This window comes from Neurospora tetraspora, assembly GCF_033439725.1.
Source record: "Neurospora tetraspora strain CBS 560.94 chromosome Unknown B0H65scaffold_1, whole genome shotgun sequence".
Taxonomy (NCBI): Eukaryota; Fungi; Ascomycota; class Sordariomycetes; order Sordariales; family Sordariaceae; genus Neurospora; species Neurospora tetraspora.
In genome coordinates this window covers 4,818,350-4,836,109 of record NW_026944383.1, presented here as the reverse complement: position 1 = coordinate 4,836,109, position 17,760 = coordinate 4,818,350, and the positions used below count along the sequence as shown (strand labels likewise).

General features: G+C 46.6%; 5 protein-coding genes across 5 annotated transcripts; 3 read left to right on the top strand and 2 right to left on the bottom strand.

Annotated features, from left to right (window-relative positions):
* Positions 1 to 570: 570 nt before the first annotated feature.
* B0H65DRAFT_554797 (uncharacterized protein) lies at positions 571 to 1,709 on the top strand (the record flags this gene model as incomplete). The annotated part of the gene is given in 5 exon segments (XM_062830008.1): positions 571 to 930; positions 1,070 to 1,435; positions 1,458 to 1,550; positions 1,566 to 1,604; positions 1,638 to 1,709. 5 exon segments carry the CDS (start codon positions 571 to 573, stop codon positions 1,707 to 1,709), a joined length of 930 nt encoding a protein of 309 aa, XP_062686716.1.
* A 245-nt stretch (positions 1,710 to 1,954) lies between these two features.
* Positions 1,955 to 4,338, bottom strand: B0H65DRAFT_505259 (uncharacterized protein; the record flags this gene model as incomplete). The annotated part of the gene is made up of 6 exons (XM_062827978.1): positions 1,955 to 1,984; positions 2,053 to 2,139; positions 2,229 to 2,624; positions 3,543 to 3,816; positions 3,892 to 3,950; positions 4,099 to 4,338. 6 exons carry the CDS (start codon positions 4,336 to 4,338, stop codon positions 1,955 to 1,957), a joined length of 1,086 nt encoding a protein of 361 aa, XP_062686715.1.
* Positions 4,339 to 5,814: 1,476 nt separating this feature from the next.
* Positions 5,815 to 6,326, bottom strand: B0H65DRAFT_544596 (ribosomal protein L14-domain-containing protein; the record flags this gene model as incomplete). Its single annotated transcript, XM_062829306.1, has 2 exons — positions 5,815 to 6,129; positions 6,213 to 6,326. The coding sequence occupies 2 exons, from the start codon at positions 6,324 to 6,326 to the stop codon at positions 5,815 to 5,817; spliced, it is 429 nt and encodes a 142-aa protein (XP_062686714.1).
* Positions 6,327 to 7,811: 1,485 nt separating this feature from the next.
* Positions 7,812 to 9,187, top strand: B0H65DRAFT_44329 (uncharacterized protein). The gene has a single exon (XM_062825630.1). The coding sequence runs from the start codon at positions 7,944 to 7,946 to the stop codon at positions 9,057 to 9,059; it is 1,116 nt and encodes a 371-aa protein (XP_062686713.1). The 5' UTR covers positions 7,812 to 7,943; the 3' UTR covers positions 9,060 to 9,187.
* Positions 9,188 to 9,688: 501 nt separating this feature from the next.
* B0H65DRAFT_451648 (Phosphodiest-domain-containing protein) lies at positions 9,689 to 12,691 on the top strand. The gene is made up of 2 exons (XM_062826063.1): positions 9,689 to 11,734; positions 11,803 to 12,691. The coding sequence occupies exons 1-2, from the start codon at positions 9,895 to 9,897 to the stop codon at positions 12,342 to 12,344; spliced, it is 2,382 nt and encodes a 793-aa protein (XP_062686712.1). The 5' UTR covers positions 9,689 to 9,894; the 3' UTR covers positions 12,345 to 12,691.
* Positions 12,692 to 17,760: the final 5,069 nt, after the last annotated feature.

The window sequence follows — 17,760 nt, the reverse complement described above, 5'->3', positions numbered from 1 at the left end:
AACGAGGTAAATAGAACTTCCTAAGGTGTTGATGCGGTAGCATGTGAACTTCTGTTATTGGAGTTCTCCAATTTCCTTCAAAGGAAATGTGCATTTACAGACAACAGAGGACACTCACCATGTGTGAGGCGATGTCTGGCCTTATCACAAAACCTCTGAAATGACCAAGGAGCTCTTGACGGATCTTCTTGGGATCTTATATGCTTTCTTCATGTGTTTTCAGATGTCGAATAAAGGAAGTATCTCATCAGTAGTTTCAGCATCACACAAGATCGGGTTGATGAACACTCACACCGTACAGATAGAGAACTTGCATTCACAGCAACTTGCCTATTTCGAATAGGACTAGCCTACGGTTAAATCGGATAAAACGGCCTCCAGTTGGGAGATACTCCCTTAATAACCTACCATGTGAGCACATCAGAATAGGTAGTGTCTGCCTTACCAGCTGAACAACCAACTTCACTCGTCTTTCCCCACGGTTTTGTGAGATATAAGACACGGTCACGCCGTTCATACGAGTAGTCAACAACACTCACCTACCTTCTCTCAACACCGCAGACTACCAAGATGAAATCCCTCTTCCTCCAGACTGCTCCCCCTTTAGATCCAGCATGGCTCGCCTTCGAAGAAGAGTTCGCCCTCAACAAACCCCGTCAAGAGCTCCCCATAGCCGAGCACCAGGCCGCCTACGCAGCAGAATGCCGTTCACTCAACGCCAAAATGCTAGCCCCCGGAGCTCGTGATGACCATCTCTCCCTAAACGTGACCAAGACCGAGTTCACCGTTCCATCGACGCTCGCCTCGCCATCCGTTGATGAAGCAAACCGTTACCAAATCCCGGTAATACGCTATGAGCATGCTACCACTTCCCCGGCAAATGACAGCGCCGCACCGCCTTCCCAAGCTCAGAAGCAACCAGATATCACAGTCCTCTACATCCACGGCGGCGGGTTATACGTCGGCGAAGCGGACAGCAAAGAACTCTCCTGCCTTCGGATTCTGAAGGCGACATCAGTCCCCACAACTAAAAACGTCAACGACACCAACAAATCCCATCTGATCAAAGACGTCTACTCACTCACCTACCGTCTCATGCCCACTTACTCCGCTCAAGACAGTCTCTCCGACTGTCTATCCGTTCTCAACTTCATCCCTCAACCAACACCAACACCAGCACAGCGACAACAAGAACAACAACAACCACAAACTCATCCTAGCAGGAAGTTCCTCCGGCGGACAACTCGCCGCCCTCCTCTCCCAACACGCCACTGCCCTTGGCACCACCATCCACGGCGTCCTCCTCCGCTGTCCCGTAACCAGCGACGCCTTCAGCGGCCTGGACCCTTACGTGCCGCTGCACTTTCGGCACCTGCACACCAGCGCCTGGCATCCTTCCTTCTGGAACTCGCTGTTGGGCCAGATGAAGCGGGCGGTTGCCGCGGGACGGGCTGGAGAGGATGCCGCTCGAGGCAGAAGAGGAAATACTGAAGAGACTGCCGAGGACGTGGATCCGGCTGTGCACGAACGACAGTCTGTACTCGGATGGGGTGTGCTATGCGAAGGCGTTGGAGGAGGTCAGGGTCGAGGTGAGGGTCGATGTGGTGAGGGGGTGGCCGCATACGTTTTGGTTGAAGGCGCCGGGGTTGGAGAGGGCGTCGGAGGCGGAGGAGGAGATGGTTAGGGGGCTTGTTTGGTTGCTTGGTTGAGTGGAGGAAAGAGGGGGGGGAGGAGGGTGAGGTGAGTCCTCCGGGTCCGGGGTGTGAGTGAGTGAGCTAGCTGCGTGATGGATGTGAGTGAGATAGAAAAGGTTGGTGAAAGCGTTGTAACGGCTATCACAGATCAGTGTGAGAGATAGAGCATGCGAATTAATCCGTGGTTCCTTGGCGCATTCCTGCTATCTACAATGCTAGAGTACATAAACAAAAGGAAGCGTTGACTGAGGGGTCGCCATTTATAGCACGGAGAGATCGCCGAAACGCTCCTGTTGTCGTGGTCAGTATGTTGTGCATTATCCACCACCCAAGTTCCAGCCTTGTGGCATAAACATACCTTGTAGCCAGGAACGGACCAGCGGCCCTTGGAGACGAGCTTGGAAGTCTTCTCGTCGATGGAAGGCTCGGCAGCGGCAACCTCGTCCTGTTCGCAAACTCGATCAGCATCATGGCCCAGTCCCAGCACTCCATGCGCCCTTGTCCTCGTGTTCCATCTAGACGCCCAGAACATACCACAGTAAGCTCGTCGAAGGGACGGGCCTCCTCGATGTTCTTGAGAGTCTTCTCGAGATCCTTGAGCTCAAGGTCGACCTTGGTCTTGGTGGCCTCGGCGTTCTTGATGGCCTCAACCTCGAAGGCCTCGATGGCCTTGAGCTGGCGGTTCACGTCATAGGTGGCGGGCTTGAAGGAGATGAAGCGCTTCTCGATCTCGTTGACGATGGCCTGGTTCTTGAGGATGCTGCGGTAGGCGGCGAAGTCGACGGTGGTGGGGAGCTCGGAGAGCTGCTGGAGCTTGCGGCGGGCGTCGTCGTTGCGCTTCTTGAAAGCCTGGAGGCTGGCCGCGGTCTGGCCACGGAGGCCGAGGGAGGTGGTGATCTTGGCCCAGTCGACCTTGAGAGCTGCGTTCCGCTGTTTTTCGACGACAGGCAAAATTAGCTCAGGTTCTTTGCAGCATCATGACGACCCAAGGCGACAGAGCTTCGACGGCGCAATTGACGGCCACCAAATTGAGCCACCCATGAATGGCAAACGGTCGCACGGCCAGAATCTCCCCACTAACGGATTGCACTTACTGCGGCCATTTTTGCGGTGGTTCTGAGGTGGTCAGGGAGTGGAGGTCAATCGCTGCCAGTGTCGTTGCTTGCACTCGGCAAAGTTGAAGCAGGCCTGTGAGCCGCCCGCCGGGCGATCGCGAACCCGTCACGTGACCCCACCAGCGGGACAATCGGGTCATGGTCGAGATGTTCTTTACGTCTTCTGAGCGAATGCATGATATTGACCATTTGTCAAGTGAATGGAAGTCATAACTGTTCACCCGGTGGCTAATTTCAATCTTCTGCTGAACAAACGGAAATCGCGCCCTGGAGTCCATGTCTCTGTGCGCATCCAGTTTGTTCATCCATACGGGAGGTACCGGAATGCCTCAAGTCAAAGCACACCACGTTGGGAACTCCTTACAATGTTCCTCACGAACAATCTCGGCCAAAAATGGATCAAAATCCGCGACATCTCATCAAGAGGACATCTACACATACGAAATGAAACTCTTCCAATTTCCCGTGGAACTTCAAATTACGACCTGATGGACCATGACACCTTTTACATCCACCGCTGTCAAGGAGGTACAGAAGCTGGCCTAATGATATGGACACATATCGAACTCAATGGTTCGCTAAGCCGTCAAGGATGAGAAGCCCGGCGGTCAATGGCAAAAAGACAAAATGGGAACCTTATGGTGGCGGGGTTGGTGGGCCAAGAGGTATATTTTAAAGTCATTCAACGGCTCCTAACGACAACTTAGATGCTCAACGCCATGATGGAGTTGACAATATCGTTGTCGTTCTCTTTGAGAGCCTTGATGGCCTTCTTGCGGGAGACGTTGGCCTGGGTCATGACAAGCTCGATGTCCTTGTCCTCAATACCCTCGGCGTCGACCTCCTCACCATCCTCCTCCTCTTCCTCCTCCTTGGCCGCGCCAGCCTCCTCGTGCTCGTGGGTGTGGCCGGCGTGGTCGTGCTCAGCGGACTGGCTGGCGAGCTGCTGGGCAGCGGCGGCCTGGGCGCTGGCGTTGAGGTCCTCAATCTTAGCCTCACCGAAGACGCTGTCCTGAGAGTTAGTATCTGAACGGCGAGGTAACCGGGGAAGCTCCGCGACGGGAGCTGACGGGCAAGCTCACATGTAGGTGTTGCTGTTGGGGGACTTGTAGACCTCGGGGTTGTTGATAACGAAGAGGATCTGGTCGTCTCTGTTAGCTATGGTAGTTCCCCACCAAAAAGGGAGCTCCAAGCTTCCGCGTTTCGAAACAAAGCTGTCCAATCGCGGGTCTGCCCACGACGGCAGCAGTGCTGTGACAGCAGTCGCTTTTCCAATGTTCCCAACTCACGTTCTTGGGGCGGCGGAGGGTGACGCGGGTGATGCCGGGCACGCGCTGGAGGTGCAGCTTCTCGATGGCCTTGCGAGCCTTCTTCTCGTTGCGGGAGTGGATCACGGCCTGGGAGCCAGCGGGAAGGCTAGAGTCGCCAGCCTCGATATCGGACTCGTCATCGCTGGAGTTGTCGAGATCCTCGACCTGGGTCTTCTTAACCTCCTCCTCGGGGAGCTCCTCAACTCTGGGATCGGCCATTTTGATAGCTAGTTGCAGATTGACTGGTCAGCTCTCTAGCCCCGCACACAACCGCACACACACAACATGGCTCAAATGCGTCCCCTTTTGCACTCATTCCGAGCTGCAAAATGGCAATATCGTGCCTGGGCGACGGCCCCAAGCAAAGGGCGGGTACCACGAGTGTGCATCTCCTCGTCGTACTCACATTGTTGAGAAAATACCGCTAAAGTGTGATATGCGGGGTTGTGAAGGGGTCGCAAGGCGTGGTGGGAGAGAAAAAGTTCGGGATCCAAAATTCACCAAAAGTGCGTGCACGCCCCGGCCCCGGTGTGTGATCGCTCAACCGGGCACCGCAGCCACTGCCCAGCTTGCCCAGGTCCCTCCTTTGGCCGATACCCCTCGGTAACCCTAACTATCTCGTTAAGCCAATTTCTGTCCGACCAGATTGTGGAGTCCGTTATGCGCATACTGAGGGCCTTGATGAAAACGGTCCACATTCATCTTCAACGACATTGACCCCAAGTTGTTCACATAGGAATTGCATGTTTTGGCAAGGCGGATGACATCGAGTTCTTGCTTGAGTTGCTTATGCATCGATTTGTCGTCCAAGGTTGAGCTATGCTGAACAATCATCAATGTCGGACATTCCTGCTATGAACGTACCGAGCGTGACTCGCCTTCTGAATATTGTCTTGGCAGGGGCCATCACCAGTGAGGTCATCTTCAAGATCAACTCACAAGGTAGAGTGTTGTACAAGTTGGACTGCTCACACTGCTGAGCCACCTTCACCATTCTCACCGGAGTTGTCCCAGGACAATGGCCACCGGCCCATGAAGTACTAGTAGAGAACGCTGCTGGTGACTGTCTCATACTGTGATTCCCCCGTAAGCAAAGGTCTCAATGTTGGATTGCTACCAAGTCAAGTCTCATCGCATTCAACTTATGTTTATGTGGATATCAGAACGTCAACATACTGCTTCACATGCGGATAGCGTGCCACAACCAGGAGCTCAACCGATGAGGAACCAACCGTGACCGAAGAAGTAGTCACACCCCTTGCCTCTCCATCCCATCCGCGTCTGTTGCCACGAGTCGCCCATCCGAACCGCGTTGACGCGTAGAGTCAAGCCATGCCATCACTTCACACCAGATCCCGAGTCACCGGAGCAATGGTCACAATCTGGTCTTCCCTGTCTGGAGCACGGATATGTTCATCACAGCTTGCTTTGATTGATTCCAGCACCTCAGATAAACCCAAGAAATGGTGGTTGTTGGGGGTATAGACCTTGGGGTCATCTTTGGCTTAATTCGCATTTTCCCTATGACGCCGCGAGCCACCCTGATGATGTGACACAAGAGGTCTTCCGAGAGCGACGCAGACAGGTATCCCAGCAACCCTGATGCTGATGTTGTTCATGCAGACCGTTTCGAAAAACCCTCCACCCAAGAACCATGCCGACCAAACGCTCCCAAATCTAATCGTCCCAAATCATTTAAGCAGAGGCCTTGACCTTGGCGAGAGCCTTGCGCTCCTCGAAGCGGCGCTGCTTCTTGAGGCGCATAACCTTGAAGCGGTCGAAGTCGGTGAGAGCCTTGCGGCGCTCCTGCTGGAGCTGCTTCTTGGCCCAGTTGTTCTCCTTCCACTTGGCATCGATGCCAGCGGCCTCCCAGGCCTTCTTGACGGCACCAGTGCGGGCACCACGGGGAAGCTTCTCGATGACGAGGGAGGTGAGAAGGGTCTTGGAGAGGGAAACGACGCCGCGGGGGGCAGCGAGCTTGGGGTCGGACGAGGGGCCATCGACAAGGACCTGTGTATCGCGAAAAAATGATCGTTTAGTTTCCTGTCCTCGCGTCTTCAAATCGGTGGTTTCCATGCTCGGTTCAAACATACGCGCTTGTGGTCGACGATCTCGACGATGGTCGCGAGGCTGCCGCCCTCGAGCTTGAGGACACGGCCAACCTCAACGAGGCGCCAGGCGCTGGAACCGATCTGGATATCCGCCATTTTTCTTGTCGGTCTGAGTTGGGTTTGCTGGGTCAGCGACAAGTCGGGAATCGGGGGAAAAGTGCGGATTGTCGCAAATTTCAGGAGAGAAGCCAAAAACGCCGTGGGATATGCTAGAGGCTCGGGGGGGTTCGATATGCGTACCTTTGATGCTGGTTACGAGGCCGTCAAAGTGTCCAAGTCATCCACCTTGCATCGATATCCAGACCAATTTTTGTGTGCGCTCCGGTAATTGGCAGGGCTAGGCGAAAAGTTGCGGCCACAAATTATTCCGCCTCCGTGGCTTAGCTCGCAAGGTTCCTGGCGCAAGGGTGTCAGCCACAAATAGCGCGGGGTTATCCCGGCACATGCCTGTAAGTGGGTCTTATCGATAACGGTCAGCTACTGCAGTGGAAATTATCGCGGCCTCGACCACTCACCTTCCGTCATCAACATCGTTAAATCGAAGGTCTCGACGCAACCTTGATCTTCTTCGAGCAAAGCAAGGTACACACCACTAGCAACATTCCTCATGATCTGACTTCCTAAACAAACTCTGGCGATCACCAACTTCTTTCCCTTTGGTTACCCTGCATTCTCTTCTATCCTTTCATGGTTCATTTCTTGAGATGGAACGAGGGTAGTACGGAGCGTTCATCGTCATGAGTCCCGTCGTGGTATGGACTCTTGGTGCGGAAACGCGAAGTCAGCATTGAACCTGACTGATACCAGGTGAAGATTCCTTTTTTTCCGTTGTAAGCTGGTTACCTCGTAAGACTTACCACTGCACACCACGTTTCCGGATATCTTTCGGGCCTTTTGGGGAAGCAGCTGTTCAGTTCGTTCCTTGCTGGACCAATCTTGTCCAAAATTCTAAGTCGTCAGTCCACCTTTCCGTTCTTCACCTTGATTTTCCTGGACCCAAAGGTGTATGGTGGCTCGGGGACGTGATGCCTTCTTTGGCAGATGCTTAAAGAAGCAGGTGAAGTTGAACACCATCGCATGACAGATGCGCATGTGAATGGGACGGATGATGACCCAAGGTCGGATTGTGGCTGGTTAGGTCGACAATAAGCTTTTTGATGGATCCACTGCACTAACAGGCGCAATGATCCGTTTTCGCGGCCGATGAATTCTCGAAATCATGTGCAACAGAGATTAAAGTCATGGTGGCATCATAGCCATCGTATTTTCGAATGAGTTCCCCGTTCCCCAATTCGCTATTCACGTATTCGGGTGATAAATGCTGGGACAGCCGCCAGAACGCTGGCCAAACAAAAGAAGGGAGAGGTGCCCGTGGTTGGTGAAGCAGCATGGACACAAGCCTGTTCTGTGACTTTGACAGCGCGGCTCTGAGGATCTGCGGAAGCATCATCACCCCCACCCTTGATAGTAACTCGACGTGGGGAACGTACGAGATGTTTGTTTCAACCAGCTGTCGGGCCGAACAACCTTGCTTTTATATACCTTGAACCTCCAAACGTCAGACTGCCTCATTCATCTCTCAACTGACATTGCTTTCTTCATCTGTGACCCCCCAACATACGAAACAAGCTTAAGCTAAGCCCGCGTTGACGCTCTTTCTCTGCCACCGACATTCACCATTACGCAGATTGCTGCACATACAGCACAGTCATCATGGCACAACCAATGGCCATTACGGCAGCCGACACCGAGTTTTGCGAGGCGACACCAGAGCAACGAGAGCTGGCATGGAAGCTCAACGGCGCTGCTTGGGCCCGACCCATGTCCATTGAAACCTACGTTGCGCGGGAAATCCACCTTTCGGAACAGGAGCTTACCAAGGATGGGAGCTGCAAGTACTGGGTACTGCACCTGAAGGGATATCCACGGCAGATCATCGCGAGTTGCGAAACCACCCGGAAGAAGGTCTTGATTTCAGAAAACGGCGTTTCGCGGGAGGGCTACGGCTATGGCATTGCCAGTGTGTACACCAACCCAGACTACCGCCGCCAGGGCATGGCCGCAACCTTGCTCCGCCACGTGCAAAAGGCCATGGATCGTGACAGCGATCTCAGCGTCTTGTACAGCGACATTGGTCGGCAATACTATTCAAACCTGGGCTGGCATGTTTTCCCCAGCGAGGAAGTCACTCTTACCTACATTCCGCCTGCCTCGACTAGTGGCAACGAGGCACCCGCCCTACAACACACTCAGCCCGACAGTATACGGTACCTGCGCCTCGAAGAACTGCGTACTCTTTGCGAGGTGGACGAGCTTCATCTCAGCGCTCGCTTCGATCGATTTCCAACCGACGGAAAAAGACACGTCGCATTCTTGCCCAGCTTCGCCCAGATGTCGTGGCAGGTAGCGCGGGCCGAGTTCGTAGCTGGAAAGCTGTTGAACGGAAAGGCACCAGAAAATGTTGGAGCCATTACTAGTCACGGACGCGCATGGATCTACTGGGACCACGACTGGAAGTCGAAGAAGCTCAAGGTTCTGAAGATTGTCACAGTGCTGGAATCGACACAGCAACAGCGCATTCATGACATCAGGGTCCTTGTGGAAGCCGCCCTGGTCGAGGCAACCACGTGGGGTCTGGAGACCGTGTTGTTGTGGAACCCGGATGAGGAGACGGCGCTGGGTTGCAAGGCCGTGGGTGATGCGCATCCCCACGATCTCGATGTCGTGTTCGATGAGAGGATTGACGACAGTATCCCGTCTCTGCGGTGGGCTGGCGGGAAACACACGGATACGGTGTGGGAAGACAACTATTACTATGGCTGGTGCTGAAGTCGGCTGGCTTACTTCGCCTTTGGATTGACCCCGTTGTATTTTTCCTCGGTTCTTTTCTCGCTATCAATCAGCTATGGGTTAGCCAGGACAGACATGGATGATACGGCTCCAGCAAAACCTAGATAGTTAGACGAGTAGAAGGTTTAGATGGCCCGGTCAAGTATAGAATACCGATGGTGAACTGGTAGCAGACATAAGTCCTCTCAGGTGAGCTGAGACCTTCAAGCTTGGTTCAAGGCTGCCGCAGCTTCCATCAAAAAGGGCCTTCGTCTGTCATTGAATATTCTCGTCGAGATGATTGAAATTTAAGGATACTCAAAGCCGCGGATTGGTTTGGTTTTGAGGGAACTCGAACGCGAAATGAAATGGATAGAAGGTATTGAAGCTTCGATCTGGACTTTTTCGGGAACTCGGTTCTGGCCGTTGAGGTACCCGTTGCGCGCTGTGGGGCTGCGTCACATGGGGCTGATGGAGCGGCAAGGATCCGAGCGGTCAAAACGGGACCAGGGCAAGCCACCCCTCGGCGTGTGTTCATCCGAGGACCATCATTTCCATTCTGCGCTAGGCTTTTGCTGACAGGGGTCCAGTTCACAGTTCCCGACTTCCCGTCCCTTTTGGAAAACCCCCCTCTGCCCCCCCTTGCCCCCAACCTGCTGCATCTCTTCAACGAGGAAAAAACCACGAGCATGTCAGCACAACCTCGAGTCATGATTTCATCCGCAGTCTAACGGCCAAATAGACCATGCTACCCCAACTCCATCTCTGATAAGAGATTCAATCCCAAAACCTCTCCCTGATCCCCGAACCAGCGAACCCGCGTCGAGATGCGAACATGTCCCTCCGATCGCTGAACACGACGACAGCCCCTGCGGCTAGCCGAGACCGCTCGCAATCGCTGCTCTCCCCTTCCGATTACGATGCCGATGCAATTTCAATCCGGAGCGAACAGGACACCGACAGCGAAGATGACGAACGCCAGCTCCGTGCGCGCAACAGCCGCGAGCTTCTAGCCCATGACCGCCTCGTCTTGATGGAGGAGGAAGAGCTGGAACAGATGGTGACCGAGACTCGGCGGAAGCAAGAGTTGGAACGCACAGTCTCTAACCTGCCAATCCCCAATCCCCTACGAATGCTTGCGCGCCGCATGAGCGATGTTTCGCCGTCACGATCGAGAAGCTCCTCTAGCGCGCCGAGAGCGTCAACGGATGACCTGGTGGCCGAAAAGCGAAATAAGCGGCGAGCACGGAGACAGGCTAAGAGGGACAGATTGCTGGCCGAGGCACAGCATGGGGAGGATGGCGAATTAATGTACGAGATGGAGGAAGGGGGCATGAAAGACGGAAGTTCCACGGGCGACAGCAGCGACCGCGAAGACAGCGACGATGTCGACCGAAGAGGCCTGCTGCATTTTGCGGATGCCAAGGCTAGACGCAAGCGAGACTGGTGCCGATGGATACTCATATACGCCTTGATAATCGTCGCCTTTGCCATCCTGTTTTTGACAGCGTGGAAGCTGTCATTAAAAGCGAAGCGGCGGAATGGCGCTTCGAGTCGGCCGCTAGTGAGCAATGGCACTGCCATATTTGCGCCTACTACCATCATCTTCAGTCTGGATGGATTCAGAGCCGACTTTCTCAACCGAGGACTAACACCAAGACTCAGTTCATTCATCAAGGAGGGCGTGTCGCCACTGTACATGCTGCCCTCCTTCCCTAGCGTCACGTTTCCCAACCACTACACGCTCGCAACAGGCCTGTATCCCGAGGCCCATGGTGTTGTCGGTAACACCTTCTGGGATCCCACACTCAAAGAAGAGTTCTACTACACGGACCCAGCGCGGAGTTTGGATCCGAAGTGGTGGCGCGGAGAGCCCTTTTGGGTCTCGGCTCAAAATCAGGGACTCAAGACGGCCATCCACATGTGGCCAGGGAGCGAAGCCCATGTTTTGGACATTGAACCTACCTATATGGACAGATATAACGGAAAGGAGAAGCTCGGAAACAAGGTCGATCGAATCCTAGGCTTTTTGGACATGCCGGATGATGAACGGCCACAAGTCATCGCGGCCTATGTACCAAATGTCGACTCCGACGGCCACAAATATGGCCCGAACAGTACTGAGATTCGATCTACTATTGAAAAGGTGGACAGGATGATGGACAAGATCTTCAAGGGGCTCGAGGAGCGGCATTTGACCGACATTGTCAACGTTATTGTGGTCTCGGATCACGGCATGGCAACTACTGATATATCCCGGCTTGTCCAACTTGAGGACTTGGTCGACCTCAGCAAGATCGAGCACACAGACGGCTGGCCGCTGGTGGGACTGAGACCCAAGCACCCCGATGACCTTCAGGACATTTACAGCGACCTGGTTGAAAAGACCAAGACGAACCCAAACCTCGAGGTGTATCTGCGCGATGTCAACATGCCGGAGAGGTATCATTTCTCGAACAATGAGCGGATCGCCCCTCTTTGGATCGTACCCAAAGCTGGCTGGGCTTTGGTCAACATGAAAGAGATGAATCTGAAGGAGGCGCAGGCGCAGGGAGCCGTGTACCACCCCCGCGGTCTACACGGTTATGATCACGAGCATCCCTTGATGAGGGCGATATTCATCGCCCGCGGTCCGGCTTTCCCTCACAAGGCGAACAGCCGGCTCGAAGTTTTCCGTAAGTGCACTTTATGTGGTCTATTGCGGGATGTGGCTGTGTAACAAAATCCACTGACTTTGCTCCAGAAAACATCGAGGTCTATAACATTCTCTGCGACTCCGTCGGCATCTCCCCGGCACCCAATAACGGAACGCTTCGTCTTCCACTGAAACCGGTAGGGCTCCATAGCGATGAGCCCGGAGCCGGGATCGAGAGTCCGGTAGACCCTGTGACATCTTACACATTAACCTCATCCACTACCGCTTCTACTACCTCATCCATTATCATTCCTACCACGGTGTCTACCACTACTCCAGCACAGTCGGCTCCCACGGCGGCTGATCCTTTTTCCTCGGCCGTTACCTCGGCCGTTACCTCGGCCAAGACCTCCTCAACCGCATCCGACCTGAATACACCTAGCACCAACCAGCCGAACCCACAACCTACCGACCAACCGCTCGAAGGCGACAATGGAGAGGACAGCAACAAGTCATCTGACGGCAACTCCGACTCGAAAACACAAAACTTCTGGGACTGGTTCACCGGGAAAGTGAGCAAGTGGTGGGGCAAGGTAGCAAATTCGGGCAAGGATGACAAGTCGGACGGCAACAGCTCGTCGGCGACTTGATTCGATCAATGGCATTCTCTTAAGAATGTTTGCGACATGCATCTACGGCGTTGTTGGGAACACACGGGATGCTTAAATACCACGCGTCTCTGCTTTTGGTTTATCGGTTTCAACTTTTTTTCATTGTCGGTTTCTGTTGGCTTGGCGACCTGTTATGTTGAATTCTATGAGTTGTTATCACTTCGTGGTAGCTCTTTTTCTTTACTGCCGCCCCTCATGCAGCATTCCCTAATCTAATCATCTCTGGACGGAGCTCTCGAGTGGCGTATAATACATTGTCACACTCTCTCCCTGTGCAGCGTTTGATTGTACGACCTGACAGGGGAACCTTTCTGGGTCAGCGTACATCTCTTGGTGTCGCGTAACGGATTTGTAGAAAGATACGTACCGCACCCCCAGTCACCTCCAGCCCCCGCACATCTACTACTCAGAACGGTATGGCTTCTTGAGTCCCGTAATCGTACAGTCTTTGCCTCTTTGGGTAGTATATAAACACGCGTATGGAATTGAAGCCAGCTGAGTTAGTTCGTCGTATATGGCCGTTGTATTAATTTAGTAAAATTGTAAAAGTTATAATATAGAGTATAGTATTATAAGTGACCGCACATTATTAATGATATTTAATACTAGTCTCCCTAAATTATTTAATAGCCTTACTAATAGATTAGGGAAGTTTAATTCCTATGCCAAAGTCCTTCTAACTATATTTTGTATAAGCAATTACATTAGTAGTATAGATCGGTTCGATAAGCTTTATCTTCCTTATAAATAGGTTCGATAAACTCTACGTTAAATAACCGCTTCGATAAACTCTACGTTGAACGTATAATAATAGCACCATCTCGTATATAAATAGGTTTAACAAATTTTACATTGAGTATATAATAAAGGTACTATTTCGTAATTCGATAAGCTCTACATTAAGCGTATAATAAGGGTACCATTTCGTATACAATATATAGTAGATAATAATGTTAGAAAAGGAAATCTAATTCCTATAGTAAAGTCCTTCTAACTATATTTTATATAGGCAATTACTTTAGTAATATAAATCGGTTCGATAAGCTTTATATTGAGTAACCGCTATATATACTAGTAATAATAGGATTGTAAAATTAATAAAGGTTAATTAATATATATATTAATCGTATTTTCAATACTATAATTACAATATTAAATCTAATAATATTAAATTTATTATATAAAATACCCTAATTGCTAGCAATCGATTGATATATATATTAGAAGGATTTATAGTAGTATGCAAATACTATATTAAAAAGTGGTTTTAATACATTTAATATAAATCGAAATATTTGTATTAAATTTCATTTTTATGACTACAGTACTAGCTTACTCTCATCACCTCTAATTATACCAGATAATACTAAATTACTATAAAGACTGGATTTATTTGTATATATATCGTATATATCATATAACTTAATATCTATAACCGTAATAAATCTAGTTTATAATACTCTACACTATTAAATATTTCGTAATATTACTAAACGTATATTAAAAGACTTCGATTTAATATCTAACCCCTATTTACTTTCTAAGGTCGAGCCCCTTCTTACACTTACAAGTTATTTATAAAAACTTCAAGCTCTCTATTAAACCGCTAAGCTTTTATAATATACTAAGTATAAGTACGCTCTACATTTATAGAATTAAAACTATATTCGCAATATACTAACTACTAGAAATTATAAAACCTAAAAATCATAAGCTCTACCTACTTTTGTACCGCCTGCCATTAACTAAGGCCACGTCGATCCTCTTAAGGGGGTAATCTCTATACAATTCGAATTTCAAATTACTTATATCCCTTATCTTACTATAGCTCTAACCAATTAGCTAGACGGCCGGCTAATAATATATAATAATCGTTAAAGAAATAATATTACTAAAGATAACAATACAATAATTACCAACATCTATAAAACTAATATTAATAATTAATAAACTACCAATTAATCTCCCCTTCATAGCAGTTTATACTAATAAAATATATTAACCTTATAATTAAATTCTCGCTAATATCATTAAACCGCCTCCCCTCCCTCGCTTCTAATAGAACTAGCTTTTATATTAGTACTAGGAATCAGCCAAATTTAAAGTAATTAACTAACTCTCGTAGAAATCTAGTGCGGAAATCGTTTTCAATTTTGACAATATAATTAAAATATCGAACATTTATATACAACACATATTTAATAATACTAAATAAAGAGAATTATTATATAATATTCTTATTTAAGAATTTTAAACTCGAATAGTAGCCTTCGAGAAGGTTAATTGTAAGTACCTATTAAAAAAAAGTATAATTAATTAAGAAAAATAGGCGCCGATATTCTCTAAGTCTCCTCCGATATTCTCTAAAGTTTCCTCCGATATTCTCTAAGTCTCCTCCAATATTCTTTAAATTTAAAAAGAAATTAAATTCCGTTTTATTTACTCTTAGTTCTTAGGAGATTAAAGAGGGGGTTTATACTTATAATAATAGAAGCGAATACTTACGAACGTAATTTACCCACTACGACTTCGTATCCCTCTAATTCTTTTCAATATACTTTCGCATAGGGTCGTTTTAATCGAAATAAGCGAGGGCAAACTAAATAGAATTATTATAGCCACTTAAAATACGTTTCCAACGAATAATATCGATTATATATCCTAAATACTTTGTATAACTATTATTAGAAAACTTCCGTTTAAAAGTCTATTCTACATAGACGTAATAGAAGAAGTAATTAACTTTAATATTAAGGAAGGCTAATCTTATAGTACATTACTCAATAGTAAAATCGTTTATAAAGAAATAATAAAATAGTTATAATTAACCGCTTTTTATTACCTATCCCCATACTATTAATAGAACCTTTCTTACAATATCGCTATCCGCCTTCTTTATGAGGAAATAATTATATAGGAATTAATAGCCGTACTTATTACAAGTAAAAAAAATATAAAATAACTAACTAAGCCAATTCGTATTATATATAGTATTTATAAAAACGAGGTACTTTCGTTATCGTAATATATCGAATTAATTTAAAGGTAGGGAGCGAGCGCGTTAATAATACATATATAAATAAATAAGAACAATAAAAAAGGATACAAAAATAATAAAAATAATTAAAATAATAAAAATAATAAAAAAGGATATATTAGTAATCAATTAAATTATTCTACGATAAATATCGCCATTCTATCGCGTAGCTTTAATAGCTTTATTAAATAATTTAAAGCTATTAACTATTTTATTTATCGTCTTTTAAATAAATATATATTATATAACTTAGTCAATTTATAATTAAAGGATTAAATCCTTACCTACGTAACGTAAATTTGGATAAGCGAGCTAGAATACCCTTCCCTAATTAAATACGTTATATTTATTAAACTAACAACCCCGGAAGTTATAAAGTACGATTCTAATGGTTTCTAATCGGCTATCGCTACTATAAAAGGTATAATAAATAGTAACCGAAGCAAACCCTCAAACGATATCGTTAGCAATTAATTTTTTAAAACTAAAAGTTCGCTTCATTTAATCCAATAACTCTATACCGTAATTATAAATATAACCGCTAATCAATTCAATAATAATACCAACTAGAATACAATTTTCGTTAGTAATAAAACCCTTATATTAAAAAATAATAAGCTCTCTCGTTAAATAAATTTAAAAGTTACGTATTATTTTATTACATACTCTTTAAAGTTATTATTTATCCTTATACATTTTCGCCTTACATTCCTATAACTGATAACATATATATAATTTCGCACAATTCTTATTAGGACTATTCCTCTTTATAATCGTTTAAAATTTACCGGTTGTATAATATATATTATCGAAGAATAACTAATAGAAACGATATTCGTTAGCTATAAATTATATCTCTTGTAAGATAAAGAGGGCTTATCAATATCGAAGTAAATCTTTTAATAGTATATATATAATTTAATTAAGGATAGGGGCGTAGTCGGCGGGACCGTCGGCGGCGCTAACGACGGCGGGTTCGTTTTAATTACCCTTTTCTATGGGTAGCGCATCTAAAATAGGTATCACGGGGCGAGAGGGCACCGTTGGAGGTAGGGTAAAATATACGTTATTGTACGAAGGAGAGAAAGGGAAGTATACGTAGAGGACTGGCTATATAAGCGAGAGCCCAAGTAGGACTAGTTCGTACGCGCGTACGTAAGACTGTACGTAACTAGAATATATAATTAGTACGTAAGTATATAGTTCTGGGCTATAGTACTAGCTCTAGTATAGTATATATATAGTTAATATAATATAATTACATTATAGGCTAGCTCTATAATACTATCCCCTCTTAAAAGAAGTTCGTAAAATTAAAAAATCTATATATATATATATAATAATGAACTTATCCCTTTATATTATTCCATTATAATTTATAAATTAAGTCAGGGGTAATTTCCCTAATTATATATTTATTAAACGTTGTATAATCCTTCCGAATACTAAGTATAATTTATCTTCTACCTTTTTACTAACCGTTATATTTATTTTAATTACTATAACTAAATCCGGGAATAGCTTTATTATATTAATAACCGAGGCGGTTTTTCGTTAGAAGCGAACGGAGTAGCACTACAGAAATTCCGGGGTAAGCCCGGGAACGGGGGCGGGAATTAAGGAATTGAACGTAAAGCGGTAGAAGAAATTCTAAACCTTTGGGGGGATTAGTTTATTCGGGTTTTTATAGTAGAACTATTATAAGTGGTATTTATAATGAATAATATTACTAACGGGTTCCTAAATTAAATTCCCGGTTTTCTATTTAATATAATAATATTAATACAAATTACTACCCCGCTAAGTAAAATTAATAAACTCTTCGAACGCCTACTCTTTGTATTCTTCCTAATTATCTATTCGAATTATTATACGATTATTATTTACCCTAATATCCGATAATATATTCTGTCCTAATAATCCTTTACTAAATTATAATTATATTATAGAAACGTAGAAGATTAGTCAATATTCTATATTAATTAATAGGGCGAAGTAAACGGTATAAAATTTGGTTCAAATAATTTTAAATAGTCCTTCCTAGCGTAGTAAGAATTTTATATAGGGGTAGCCGTTTATAAAATTTCTTATATTTAATAAGACCCTATTGCTAGACTAATATTTAAAGGAGTTTATATATTTTTTATTAGCGTTATCTTCGTATCGTTCTTAGGTATAATAAGTTTGCTAAGTTACGAAATTTTAAATTTTTTAAAAATAGTCCGCTAATACAGAAGCTTTATAATATTCTTTTAATTAAGCCGGCGATAAATTAGGGGGAGGTAGCGTACGAAGCTTAATACTTATTCGGGAGTAATAACCATAATTAGCGAAGAAGGAGGAAATACCCGTTAACGA

What these genes read in the sequence shown, in the direction of transcription:
- B0H65DRAFT_451648 (XM_062826063.1), top strand. Translation starts at nt 9,895, where the DNA reads ATGTCCCTCCGATCGCTGAACACGACGACAGCCCCTGCGGCTAGCCGA. An exon ending in CAGCCGGCTCGAAGTTTTCC is followed by an intron (nt 11,735 to 11,802) that starts GTAAGTGCACTT and finishes ACTTTGCTCCAG; the next exon opens with AAAACATCGAGGTCTATAAC.
- B0H65DRAFT_44329 (XM_062825630.1), top strand. Translation starts at nt 7,944, where the DNA reads ATGGCACAACCAATGGCCATTACGGCAGCCGACACCGAGTTTTGCGAG.